The sequence below is a fragment of the Thamnophis sirtalis genome, unplaced genomic scaffold (assembly GCF_051295495.1).
Source record: "Thamnophis sirtalis isolate CommonGarterSnake01/CBP01778 unplaced genomic scaffold, rThaSir2_p1.2 scaffold_3, whole genome shotgun sequence".
Lineage (NCBI taxonomy): Eukaryota > Metazoa > Chordata > Lepidosauria > Squamata > Natricidae > Thamnophis > Thamnophis sirtalis.
In genome coordinates, this window is record NW_028261383.1 from 3629248 (window position 1) to 3642465 (window position 13218).

Below are 13218 nucleotides of genomic sequence, written 5' to 3' on the forward strand. Positions count from 1 at the left end.
GGAAAACACTAACTGCAAAGAAACCAATACGGAACTGCTGTATGATATATGAAGGAACTTTGTGTTCCTATGTTGTCTTAAGTCATGTGTTTGTTTTTGTTGATGTGTTTATGTGTTTAAAATAAAAATTTATATAAAAAAAGAATTATTTATCTGGGAAAGTATTTGTTCCCCAATCACAGTCTTCCTGGGCATCATTAGGCAATTCACTTGGCTGAGGCGATTCATACTTTAAGAGAATAGGAAAAAGGGAGTTTGAACAGAGCCCAGGATCAGTCTCCATTTGACATAGATCACACCCTTTCAAACCCAAATTCCCTCTGGCTTTCTGGACATTTGAGATTTTTTTTGAGATTTTATTAATATTTGTAGGCCGCCCTTTTCCCTGAGGGGGCTCAGGGCGGCTCACATAAAATCAGGGAGGGGGAATACAGACATTGACATAGAGACATATAATAAAATAGTAAGCAACATACATTCATCATTCGGGAGGGGCGGCTATCCTTATCCCCAGGCCTGACGGGCTAGCCAGTTCTTAAGGGCTGTGCGGAAGGCCTGGACGGTGGAGAGGGTACGAATCTCCACGGGGAGCTCGTTCCAAAGGGTCGGGGCTACTACTGAGAAGGCCCTCCTCCTTGTAGTTGCCAGCCGACATTGGCTGGCCGATGGAATACGGAGGAGGCCTAATCTATGTGATCTTATTGGTCGCAGGGAGGTAATTGGCAGAAGGCGGTCTCTCAAGTATCCAGATCCACTACCATGTAGGGCTTTATGGGTGACTAGTAACACCTTGAAGCGCATCCGGAGATCGACAGGCAGCCAGCGCAGCTCGCGGAGGATAGGTGTTATGTGGGTGAACCGAGGTGCACCCACAATCACTCGCGCGGCCGCGTTCTGTACTAGCTGAAGTCGCCGGATGCTCTTCAAGGGCAGCCCCATGTAGAGCACATTGCAGTATTCCAGCCTAGAGGTCACAAGGGCCCGAGTGACTGTTGTGAGAGCCTCCCGATTCAGGTAGGGCCGCAACTGGCGCACCAGGCGAACCTGGGCGAATGCCCCCCTGGTCACAGCCGTCAAGTGGTGGTCAAACGATAGCTGTGGATCCAGGAGGACTCCCAAGTTGCGAACCCTCTCTGAGGGGTATAGAATTTGACCCCCCAGCCTGAGAGATGGAATATTGGTGGAATCTTTGGGAGGGAAACACAACAGCCACTCGGTCTTTTCTGGGTTGAGCACAAGCTTGTTAACCCTCATCCAGTCCATAACGGCTTCAAGGCCTCGGTTCATCACGTCTGCCGCTTCATTGAGTTGGCACGGGGCGGACAGATACAGTTGAGTATCGTCCGCATATTGATGGTATCTGATCCCGTGCCTGCGGATGATCTCTCCCAGCGGTTTCATGTAGATGTTGAATAGTAGGGGGGATAAGACCGAGCCCTGAGGCACCCCATAAGTTAGGGGCCTAGGGGACGATCTCTGCCCCCCCACCAACACCGACTGCGACCTGTCCGAGAGGTAGGAGGAGAACCACCGCAACACGGTGCCTCCCACTCCCACCTCCCGCAGTCGTCGCAGAAGGATACCATGGTCGATGGTATCGAAAGCCGCTGAGAGGTCAAGGAGGACCAGGATGGAGGAATGTCCTCCATCTCTGGCCCTCCAGAGATCATCGGTCAATGCGACCAAAGCGGTTTCAGTGCTGTAACCGGGTCTGAAGCCTTACTGGAAGGGGTCGAGATAGTTTGCTTCCTCCAAGGACCGTTGGAGCTGGAAGGCCACCACCTTCTCAACAACCTTCCCAAGGAAGGGAAGGTTGGAGACTGGGCGATAGTTATTAAGAACAGCTGGATCCAGAGATGGCTTCTTTAGGAGGGGTCTCACCACCGCCGCTTTCAGTGCGGCGGGGAAGTTCCCCTCCCGAAGAGAGGCGGTCACAACCGCCTGGATCCAGCCTCGTGTCACCTCACTGCTGTTAGTAACCAGCCATGAGGGACACGGGTCCAGTACGCAGGTGGAGGCACTTACAGCCCTCATGGCCTTGTCCACATCCCCGGGGGTAACATCCTGAAACTCAACCCAGAGATGTTCTACTTGATCGTCTTGTGCCTCGGCTGGAACTGCGGGGATGGAGTCCAAGTCCGACCGAAACCGAGCAATTTTGTCCGCTAAGAATTGGGCATAATCCTCAGCTCTGCCCTTGATTGCTCATTTGAGCTCCCAGCAGGGCCTGGAATGGCTGAGAATTGGAAAGGAATGACCAAATATATTCAACCAACCTCCCTAATCAAAATAGACTTTTAGACACAGAATGTTTCCTTATCCACACTCATAAATGATGCTGGTACATGGCAACAATGTGAATCCCACAGCTAGCACCTGTTCCTTTTGAATCAAATGCAGGAGACAAAAACAAATAATTAAGGCTCACTGCAGTTATTATTCATTCACTGTAGACTGGAAGAATTCCAGTGCAGACGGGAAGAGGAAATCCTACAGGCGAAACAATACATTCATTTTATAAAAATATAAATGAAGACTCAAATGTTTAGGCCAAAAGTATCTAGAAAAATCAAACCATTCTTTTGGCCTGGGTGATTGAGTCTTCATTTACATTTTGAAATACATTTTTTGGGAGAAACTCCTACAGTTGGTGTGGCAAGAGTTAGTACATTCCAATGATTTTCTGACACTCTGCCTAACAAAATTTATTTTGACTGAAGAAGTTACTTGGGTGAATATGTGACCTGTCAAATGCGCGCCCGACAAAAGCGTGCCAACAAAACTGCGGCGAGAAAAGAGCGAGGTCAAAATCGTGCCTACAGAAGCGCGCCGATAAATGCGCGCCGACGAAAGTGTGATTAGGGTTAAGGTAAGGGTTAGAGTTAGGGTTCGGGTTAGCGTTCTTACGTTGTTTTCGCGTTGTTTCTTGATGGCGTGCTTTCGTTGGCACGCATTTATCGGCGCGCTTCTGTGGGCACGATTTCAACCTCACTCTTTTCTCACCGTGGTTTTGTCGGCGCACTTTTGTTGAGCGTACATTTGTCGGTGAACCGGGTGAATAACAAAATATATCAGTATAAACAAATTTTGGTCCAGTTGCCATGATTTAACCTTTTTTAAATACTCATATTTCTACATTTCAGGAAAGGAAGATAAGATGGTAATTGTAGATATGCATATTTAATTTTATGTAAGCATGAATCTTCACTATTAGCAAGCTTTAGTTCACTTTCCTGTCCATCTATGTTACTATGTCCCATGTTTCATATTTCTACATTTCTTCTAGTTGTAAGCTGTTCCTTTGTATTCAGGTCTGGCCTCAGAATGACAATGTAGCACTTGGGGATGAAGATGCAGCTCAGCAGACCAGCATTGGAGGTCAGGATGGAGAATATTTGAACAGCCACCATATATTTCCCTTTGGTGCTTAAGTAAGTGGGCACAAAGGTCACCCACACACTGCAGAAGACCAGCATACTGAAGGTAATCAGCTTGGCCTCATTAAAAGCCCCAGGTAGATTTCTGGCTAGGAAAGCCACCATGAAACAGATGGAAGCCAGAAAACCCAAGTAGCTGAGAGTGATGTAGAACATGACAGCAGACCCTTCATTGCATTGCAGGATGATCTCTCCAGGCTGGGAGTGAAAGTCAGAATCAGGAAATGGGGGAGAAACTCCCAGCCAGGTGGAACAGATGATGATTTGGACAGCAGAACAAGAAAGGATGATGGAATTGGCTAAGCTCTTTCCCAACCATTTCTTCACTCCGTTTCCTGGTTTTGTAGCCAGGAAAGCCAGCACCACCATGATCGTTTTTGCCAAAAGAGAAGAAATGGCAATTGAGAAGATGATGCTGAAAACTGCTTGTTGGAGAAGGCAGGTGGCCTTTCTTGGCTGACCAAAGAAGAGAAAGGGAGACAAGAAGCAAAGTAGGAGGGAGACCAGGAGGATGTAGGAGAGGTCCCGGTTGTTGGCTTTGACAATGGGAGTTTCTCGGTATTTAATGAATATGATTAAAACAAGACTTGTGGTTAGGAAGAGGAATAAGGCAAAACAGACCAGGATAGTGCCCAGATGTTCTTCATAAGATAGGAATGTTATAAATTTAGGTATACAATCGACTTGATCCTCATTTGGATATTTATCATCTGGACACTTGGTGCATTTTTCTGTATCTGAGAAAACCAAAAAGGAATATTATTTTAATATTCTAGCATTTCACTTTTCAACAAAATACATTCTTCACACAACAATTTTTAGTTGGGGTATTTTCCAAATTGCATTTCCGAAGATCTCCAGAGAAAGAACGTAAGAGTAATACCATTTTCTTTAAAAACTATCTACAATACTAGCAAATTGAATGGAGACCCAAATGATTTCCTGTATAATATGAATCTATATTATTAGTTGTTTAAAAAAAAAAGAATAAATCTTTCCAGGGAAAATTCTTGGGTCCTGCCAGATGGCATATCATGATGTACTTGACTCACAGAATGCAAATTTTGTGAAATCTATTTGGCTGGCAGAGACAGCTAGTCCTACAAATAATCTGGAATGGCTACTGGGAGCTTTGGTAATAAGCATGTAATGATCTATATCCAATAACTGTTAACATCTCTTCAGCTTCTCAGTGAACATCAAGTAGCAATACCAATATCAATAGCACTTAGATTTACATACCACTTCAGTGTGCTGTACAGCCCTCTCTAAGTGGTTTACAAAGTCAGCATACTGCCCCCAACAGTCTGGGTCCTCAGGTAAAGACCCATATTGCAACAATCCTTCCAAGAGGTGGGCCTATAACAATTCCTCAAGTTTCAAGTAACTTATATGTCCTCAGAAAGACAAATGTGGCAGAATGCATTCAAAAAGCATAAGAGATGTTTTCTCTGGTAGTAGTAAAGGTTGTCCAGTCGGTCACACTCTCCTATCTCTTCCCAACCCCTTGTCCAAGGTCTTTTTGCTATTCTTTTCTTTAGATATCCAGATTGAAAATAGAAAAGAAGACCAATTGAGCTTACATCAGTCTTTAACTTGTACTTTCATGAAAATATTTTGGATGAATCCACTTCCATGACACTGTTGTGGTCCACCGGTGGCCTGCAGAGTTGGCAGCAGAGTCGGACAGTGAGGAGGTTGGGGAGGAACATGGGCCAGTCCTGGAGTCTGGGGAAGGCTCTGATGAGGGCTCTGTGTTGGAGGCAGAGAGGGGACCAGGGCCATCTGGTAGTTATGTGTTGCCTCCAGAGCCTCCAAAGTCAGACATCAGTGAGGAGGAAAGACAAGGGAGCCTATTCCCATTGTGTGCATGTGCAGAGCTTCCAGAAAGCAAGAACAATTAAGACAAAAAGGGCAACTCAGGAATAAGGCTTGGAGATGATTGGCTCCTCCCATAGGACAGAAAAGAGGAGCAAATAGATGTGAGCCTTTGCAGGAAGCAACTTTGTTCATTCTGGTCGGTTCAAACTCTGAGAAGCTCTGTTTGATTCTGTGCTCCATTTGGCCTTGCAAAACTAATTAGCAATAAGGTCTCCGGCAGAGTTTCAAGAGAGATAAAGGTGGGTGCTTATCAACACTACCCTAAAAGACTGTGGCAGATATCTGTAGGACTCTTTACAGACTGTTTGTGAATCATTACAGGCTGTGAATGAACATAATTTATAGCCATTGAAATAAAAAGAGGGTTTTGGGGACTAAGCATGTGATTTATACTGTCTCAGGAAGCCTAGGTCAGAACTGCCCTTTTCTCTGGTTAACACCCACCTTCCTGAGTGGAGATGGTCCCTTCCGGACAAGGAACACAGTCATAGCAGCATACTGGCTCTCCTTCTCGAGCCTGCTTGACAAATCCAGGATAACATTTTTCTACACATTTTGACTGAGGCAGAGACTGAGCAGTAAAACAAGGAAAACCAAAGAAAATGTGTCAGGACTCACCACCCATCAAAATGGTGGTCAACATGAACATCAGCCAAGTATTCTCTGGGCTGCACTTAGGTATATATAAAATTTCTAAATGACGGTAAAGATATTCAGTCATCTAACAGTGAGTCTATTCAGATTAGGTGAAATTAGAGAATAATATGAAACTACCCTAGAAGACATATACCTAATCAAGTTGCTCATATTGAAGAAGTCACTCAGATAAACAGTAAACCCTTACAACCCAACAAGAAAAGAAGCTCAGTGCCATGAAATATCTAACTAGTTCCAAACATTGGTAGAGATAGAACTACTGCCAGATTCTTCTTTTAGTCCCTTGTTTTTCCTTCTGGAATATCATCCTGCAGTAAAGGACTTTTCTACTTAATAAAGTTTGAAGAGATGGAATTGAGAAAAGATTTAGCATTAAGTAAATGTTTTTTTTTCCTGTATCAACTCAGAAATTCAGAATGCCCAAGAAGCTGCTGGTACTATTCTACAGAGGAAGTATTGAGTCTGTAATTTGTATTTCCATAATTTGGTTGGTACATCAATGAAACAGGACTTCAACACGTACTTAGGACTGAGGAAAAGGAATAGTTGCAACCAGCCTGCCTTTCACTAAGGACCTGCTATACTGCACAGGTTGGAAAGAGCTGAGAAAATATCTACAGACCTCTTAAATTGTGGACATAAACTGTTCCAACTTCTCCATTTAGGATGCTACTACAGGGCATTGAATGCCAAAATAACCAGACACAGACAGTTCCCCCACCCCCATGTCATCATTTTTCTAAACAATTAATTCTCAAAGCGCTGTCTTATGCTTAAGGATATTTAATCATGAAGTAGGACAGCATTACTATTACCCTTATCATCTTTTCTATTACCTTCTCATATTGGTATCTTATGATTTATCACTTTGTTGTTTTTATGTACACTGACAGTTTATGCAGCAGAGACAAATTCCTTGTGCAGCCAATCACACTTGGCCAATAAATAATATTCTATTCTATTCTATTCTATTCTATTCTATTCTATTCTATTCTATTCTATTCTATTCTATTCTATTCTATTCTATTCTATTCTATTCTATTCTATTCCATTCCATTCCATTCCATTCCATTCCATTCTATTATCAATGGGTTTGTCCTCATGGCCATATTAACATGCATTCCTCCACTTTTCATATATCCATGATTTTAAAGTAAGATGATCTCAGATTAAATTTTATTGAAAGCCTTAGACTTCCTTCCTAGGAGCAGAAGACCTGTTGCTCTATCCCAGTTGGATGAAAGAGAAGCATGGATAACTTTGGTCAGCTCTGGCCTGTTTAAAAACTTCCCACAGTATGGGCTTCCCTTTCAAGAGACACTGTCCCCCAACCAGGACAAGCTGAATTGTAATGCCAAGAGTTAGTTCCACTGGATCAAGCAGAACTTCCATTCAATTTTGACTCTTTTTTTACCAGGTTCACTCCAAACTGGAACCGAAGCATTAGTCAACAGAATTGTCTTTTGCTTTGCTGTTTCTGGACAAGGAACAAACAAGCTTGAGACTATCAGCCCCATAATACCTAGCACTTGAGGGCCTCTCTCACCAATTTTATCCTAAATAATAATCACTCAGTAGTTCAATCTGGATGTAGCTGAATCAGCTTAAAACACTGTCCCATATTACAGATTCTGAAATACACCTTGATTGAAGTGTTTCTGAAGCTTCCCTATCCATCTAAGGAAATGATAAATGTTTTTGTCCACACATAACATTCTTAATGAATTTCTGGCTAGATTTAGCCCACTTGAAATGGCCACTTTTTTGGAAAAGAAAGAAAAGATGCCAATATTTCACCTACCTTGTTGAGCCACTTTAGTAGTAAAAGAACATATTGGTCGATAATAAGTCTCTGCCTTTCAAAACTACCCAGTTGTTCTTCCATACAATCCTCTTCGGGGATAATCACCCAACTCAGGATGTTCAGATCTGCTGCCAGATCTCCATGTTGGTCCAAGTACAGTTTCATCTCAGAAAGATTGCAAAATTCATTCTTCTGCAGAAAGGGATGAAGCTAGAATGGAAACATCCAGCCATTTTAAAAGCAAAAACCTTGCTATCTAAACCAACAGGATCTTTTCATATTTAAAACCTTTCTTCTACACTTGTCTAATTTCCAAATATTTTTAATTCTGACAAAAAGTGTTACCATTACCTGCATAACTGAGTGAAAAAGTTTCAGCAAAACTGGTCGATCCTATATTCTACGCTTCTCTAATTTGCAAATATTCTTAGTTGGGAAACAAGGGTTACCACCAGTGATGTGCGGTGAAGTTTATACCTGGTGAGGCTCAGCTGGGCATCCTTTTGCGAAGCAGCTCAGCAGGGCAGCGGTCGGCCTCGGCGGGGGGGGGAATTTGCATCGCGGGAGCAGCCAAGCGCCCGTGTCTGCAGCAAAGGCGCTTGGCGGCTCCCGCGATGCAAACTGCCCCACTGCCCCCGATGCCGCCGCCCACCCGCTGCCCTGGCCTGCGGCCGCTGCTTCTCCAAGCTTCGCCGCTGGAAGTCCCGGATCGCCTCTGGGGGAAGGCTGAGTGAGAAGTGGAGCGAAGCTTCTCTGCGGCCTCCCGGCGCTACGCAGAGGCTCTCGCAGGAGCGCGTGCCAGCGGCTGGTGGCCCAGAGTGGCCCTGGCTGCGAGACAAGGCAGCGCTTAAAGCAGCCGCTGCCACTGCCACCGCCCCTCCTTCACCCGGAACGCCCCGTCGACATGATTCGCTGCTTCCAGATCAGGAGGCGGGAGAATTAGTGCCTCTTTTCCATCTGAACTTTTTTGCCTTTTAACTCTTTCTTAACTTTTAGAAGGCGAAAAATTCCTCATGGAAAGGAGGCCCCAAGTTCTCTTGCCTCCTGCTTTGGTTAACACTAAGCAGACACCAAGCCACTGTGACCTGGAATCTGGTAGCGACTATCTTGGCTTTAATTATTTTAAAAAAATATTTAAATTTCTTTCTTTTTCCTGAGGAGACTGGTGAGGCTCCGCCTCCCTTGCCTCTAGTGACTGCACGTCCCTGGTTACCACTATTTTCAAAAATGAAAAAGAAAGGTTGCACAAAATTTCTCTATCATATACAGCATTAACAAAATATAAAATTGACAATATTTCTTAATTATAGGGAACATTCTAGAGCAAACAAAATACAATTAAGAAATAAACAAATGAAGAGATTATTCTTAAATGTTTTGGATGATTTCAAGAATGCTTAGATTTGACAAGAAGAAAGTTGCCAAGCTAATCTTCTCCAAGTTAGAAGATGGGAAACCCAAGCCAACCATGAGCTAATTTGACTTCATTGTAAGGCTACATTAACAGAATCTTGCAAGTTTGAAAGAACAAGTCTTCTATCAACTCTTTTAAAAGCCTTAAAAGTTAGGGGTGATCTTTTATGAGTTTCTTTCTCTGCCCTTGATCCAGCTGTGGAATCCCTTTCTTTTTTCTAATAATTTTTTAGGGAGCTTCTCTTACTCCCGCCCCCACTCCCAAGGTGATTCTCATATATCACTTCTCTTCCTTAGTAGATTGTGAGAATGGTGGTGAAATAACTTGATTTCAGTAGAATATCAACAAACTGCTTTCTTATGTGACATATGATAATTAAGTGGATGAAACAGATTAAATATTATAGTCAAATAATTTTCAATATTTCTTATACAACTTGAAAGTTATGAATAATAATTAGAACTTGTTTGTCTATTCTTCTATAATTTGGAATATTGCATCCAGTTTTTGTCACCACAACATAAAAGAGATGATGAACAAGTGCAGAAAAGACCAACAAAAATGATTAGGGGACTGGAGGCTAAAACATATAAAGAATGGTTGTTGGAATTTGGTATGTCTAGTTTGATGAATGAAGGACTAGAGGTGACATGATAGCAGTTTTCCAATATCTAACGGGCTGCCACAAAGAAAGGGGTGAACCTATTCTCCAAAGTTCCTGAAAGCAGGACAAAAAGCAATGGATGGAAACTCATCAACTAATCAAGGAAAGATCCAACATAGAGCTTAGGAGAAATTTCCTGACAGTTAGAACAATTAATTAGTGGAACAACTTATCTCCAGAAGTCGTGGGTTCTCCAACACTGGAGGTTTTAAAAAGAGATTGGACAATCATTTGTCTGAAATTGTGTAGAGTTTTCTGTCTGACCAAAACTTTTGGACTAGAAGACCTCCAAGGTCCCTTCCTACTTTGTTATTCTTTCATTTTTTTATTATAGTTAAAGTTGATAAATCACTAGTTTGTAATGCAAGATTTATAGCTACTCTTAGACATCCCTACTTACATTCAAACATAGAAAACTGATAGCAGAAAAGAACTTTGTGGATAAAGGGTCTGGCCTTTGATTTTTTTTCTTATTATTGTATTCCTTTTAATTAATTTATTCATTTTTAATTAGGGATATTATTTTTATTTTGGAAGTTGGTTCCAAATTTCCACTAGTCTTTCTAACATTACTTTTGAACTTCCCTTCTGTCAGTTTGAGGTTATGCCCCTGTGTCCTTAACTCTGCTTAAAATTAAAAATGCCACCTTCTATAACCTTATTCACATCTTAATATATTTAAAAGTTTCAATTGTGTCCCATTTCCCCCTTCTGTTCTCTGGGTTGTGCAAATTCATATTTTGATCTCTTGAAAAGTTTCCAGGAATAGATTTATTTCATCATAGAGACAAGTGCATAATGAAAATTCAGCAGAAAGTGGGACTTGAAGTATGTTATCTTGTGTAAGAACAAAATGATTGGATCCACAGTGTAGATATCTTCCTAAAATTCATGAATGTAAAATGCTAATCGCAAACCCATATATACATGAATTTATTTCAAAATGAATGCATCCTTTTTTAAAATTAGAAGTCACGGCATCCAGTCTTTGAAACATTATTCACAAGTGAACAGATTCCCAACAATTGCCTGTTGACCACTCACAGCACAAGGAGGTGCAGAAAGTTCCCCTAATTTTCCTTTGGATTTCTTCTCCAAAGGAACTAAGTTTCATGAATCCCATACCTGCCACGGCTGCAGCTTTGGAATGCCCAATTTCTCTTCGCCCTCCTTCCTTGTCCTCTTGGATCTCAAGGAATATGCAGCATTCAAAGCATGGGCCAGAGTCTTAATTACACTGTAAGCACGGTGGTCAATTTTTAATCTGTTGCTTTTATCTTGGGTCTCCAGTGGTGCTTTCTGGATGCATCTTCTCCGGCCTTTGACAGAAAAGACGTGCTTTGAAAAAGAACAGTGAAAACACTTGTGCAAGGGTTCCACAAATATAAATGGTTCAAAGGGATCTTCATACCCTCTTTCCTGAATAACAAAGTTCCAAATACTATGGACATATTCATAAAGTCTGTGACTTTTCATTGGCAAGTCTCCGAAGAGTGTGATAATCCAGACTTTCCCTTCAGTGGGTTGTGGCAAACCTTCAAGTGTAAAATGGACTTGGTGAATTCCATCCATCATGCTACTATAGTCTGTAAAGAAAACAAAGACATTGACTTGCCTCCACTTAGAGATGGCATTCTTAAGTGGTGCCGCAAGTCGAGTCATAGACAGTTGTTGTGATATAACAACACAAATTCCATTCCTGACAAGTGTAGGAGTAAAGGTCCTCATGAAATTTTCTCCCTGTTCTGTATCTGAAGCAAAGAGACCAATCAAGGTCCATCTGAAATGGAGGAGTATTTGGACAATTGCAGGGTACTGGACCCCATTTTTGGGGGCCATCCGGAAGAAAAAGGGGAATTGTCTTTTATCACTCAGAGCCTCTGAAACAAATCTACAAGTAATCTGAAAAAGCAATTAAGAATTATGTGTTATATTTACAGCCAGATCATCCAAAATATTAGATTTTAAGAAATCCAACTTGGTGCTCATGAAAATATTAGAGCAGTTTATTCTTGAATAACTATTAGGCCATATTAAGATATAAACCAAGAGTGTCAAACTCGATTTCATTGAGGACTGCATCAGGGTTGTGTTTGACCTTGGGAGGGGGGAAGGGCATGGCTAGGATGGGTGTGGCCAAGTCAACACCTCTTCTGTGGTGGCCCGAATACTCTGCCAGTGAAAATGGGCTTCCGAGCTCCATTTTCGGCTGTGATGGCCTCCTGCAACCTTGTGCCAGTGAAAATGGAGCTTGGTACTGCCACCGGTGCCCCCCACAAACTCTATTTTCACTGGCAGAGGAACTGTGGACCAGTCCTTCACTTTTTCCAGGGTGGCCACATGGGCCAGACCTAACCACCCCATGGGCTGGTTCCGGCTCCCATACCTTGAGTTTGACACCCCTGATACAGTATAAACTCTTAAAAACAGAACATTAAGAAGACTGTACGCAAATGTGGAATACAGGATACAAATTAAGTAAAAAAAGAATAAGAATAAAAATGCAAATCATATTTCTGTAATATTCTGGAGTTGAATGCAATCAGACACGCGTATATTTCAAGAAAACTATTTCATTCCAATAAGGAACCTACTACATAGGTCAATAAATATTCTCAGTCATCCAGTAGAGTTGGCTGGAAGTAAAGTGATGGCAATTGGACTTCTTTTTCTATTTGAAACTTTTCACTGCTTATTAAAGTAGCTTCTTTGGTGAGGGGTCCTTGGTGCTCTCTGAGCTTGCTTGTTTCCTTGCAGGCATTTCATTACCCAAACTAGATAGCATCATCACTGCTAGTAAGGAGGGCCATTTGCTGTCGGTTTATATTCTGATGGCTTGCCTGTCAGTGTTAGTGGGTTTGGTCTTAGAGATTCTTTGGTTGAGCTGTTTGCTGTTGGCTTCTTTTGGCAGTTTCTTGATTGGGGCATTGTTGACCTTAAAGTAAATCTGTGCTGATCTGGGTGCTGATTGCTGGTGGAGAGGTGCTTAGATCTTTTTGTTTCCTTTTGGGATGGTTGCTTGTCTCTTTTGCTGTTAATGTCTATGTGCCTATTGATGGCTAATTTGTCAGAGTGCCAGGCTTCTAGAAATTCCATGGCATTTTTGGGATTTGGCCTGGTCTAGGATTGTTACATATTCCCCAATTGAAACTGGTAAAGTCTGTCTATACGTTGTAAAATTAAAGAAGAATTTTCATCATTCAGCACTCCTTGCCAGCACTGATGATGTTACCTAGATTGGGTAATGAAACATCTGCAAGAAATCAAGCAAGCTCAGAGAGCACCAAGGAGACCTCATTTCAGTCCTGCACTACAAATATTCTCCTTTATTAGCTTCTTAGTAACTCTAAGAAAGTTACTT

At 42.2% G+C, this 13218-nt stretch overlaps 1 protein-coding gene across 1 annotated transcript in view; it reads right to left on the minus strand.

The window, feature by feature from the left end:
* Positions 1-11428: 11428 nt before the first annotated feature.
* LOC148047042 (vomeronasal type-2 receptor 26-like) overlaps positions 11429-13218 on the minus strand; it is a 54395-nt gene continuing 52605 nt past the window's right edge. The window contains exons 9-10 of the mRNA XM_087707698.1: positions 11562-11759; positions 11429-11443 (exon numbers count right to left, since the gene is read on the minus strand). Of these exons, the coding sequence (XP_087563824.1) occupies positions 11429-11443; positions 11562-11759 (213 nt within the window). The remainder of the gene's footprint in view (positions 11444-11561; positions 11760-13218) is intronic.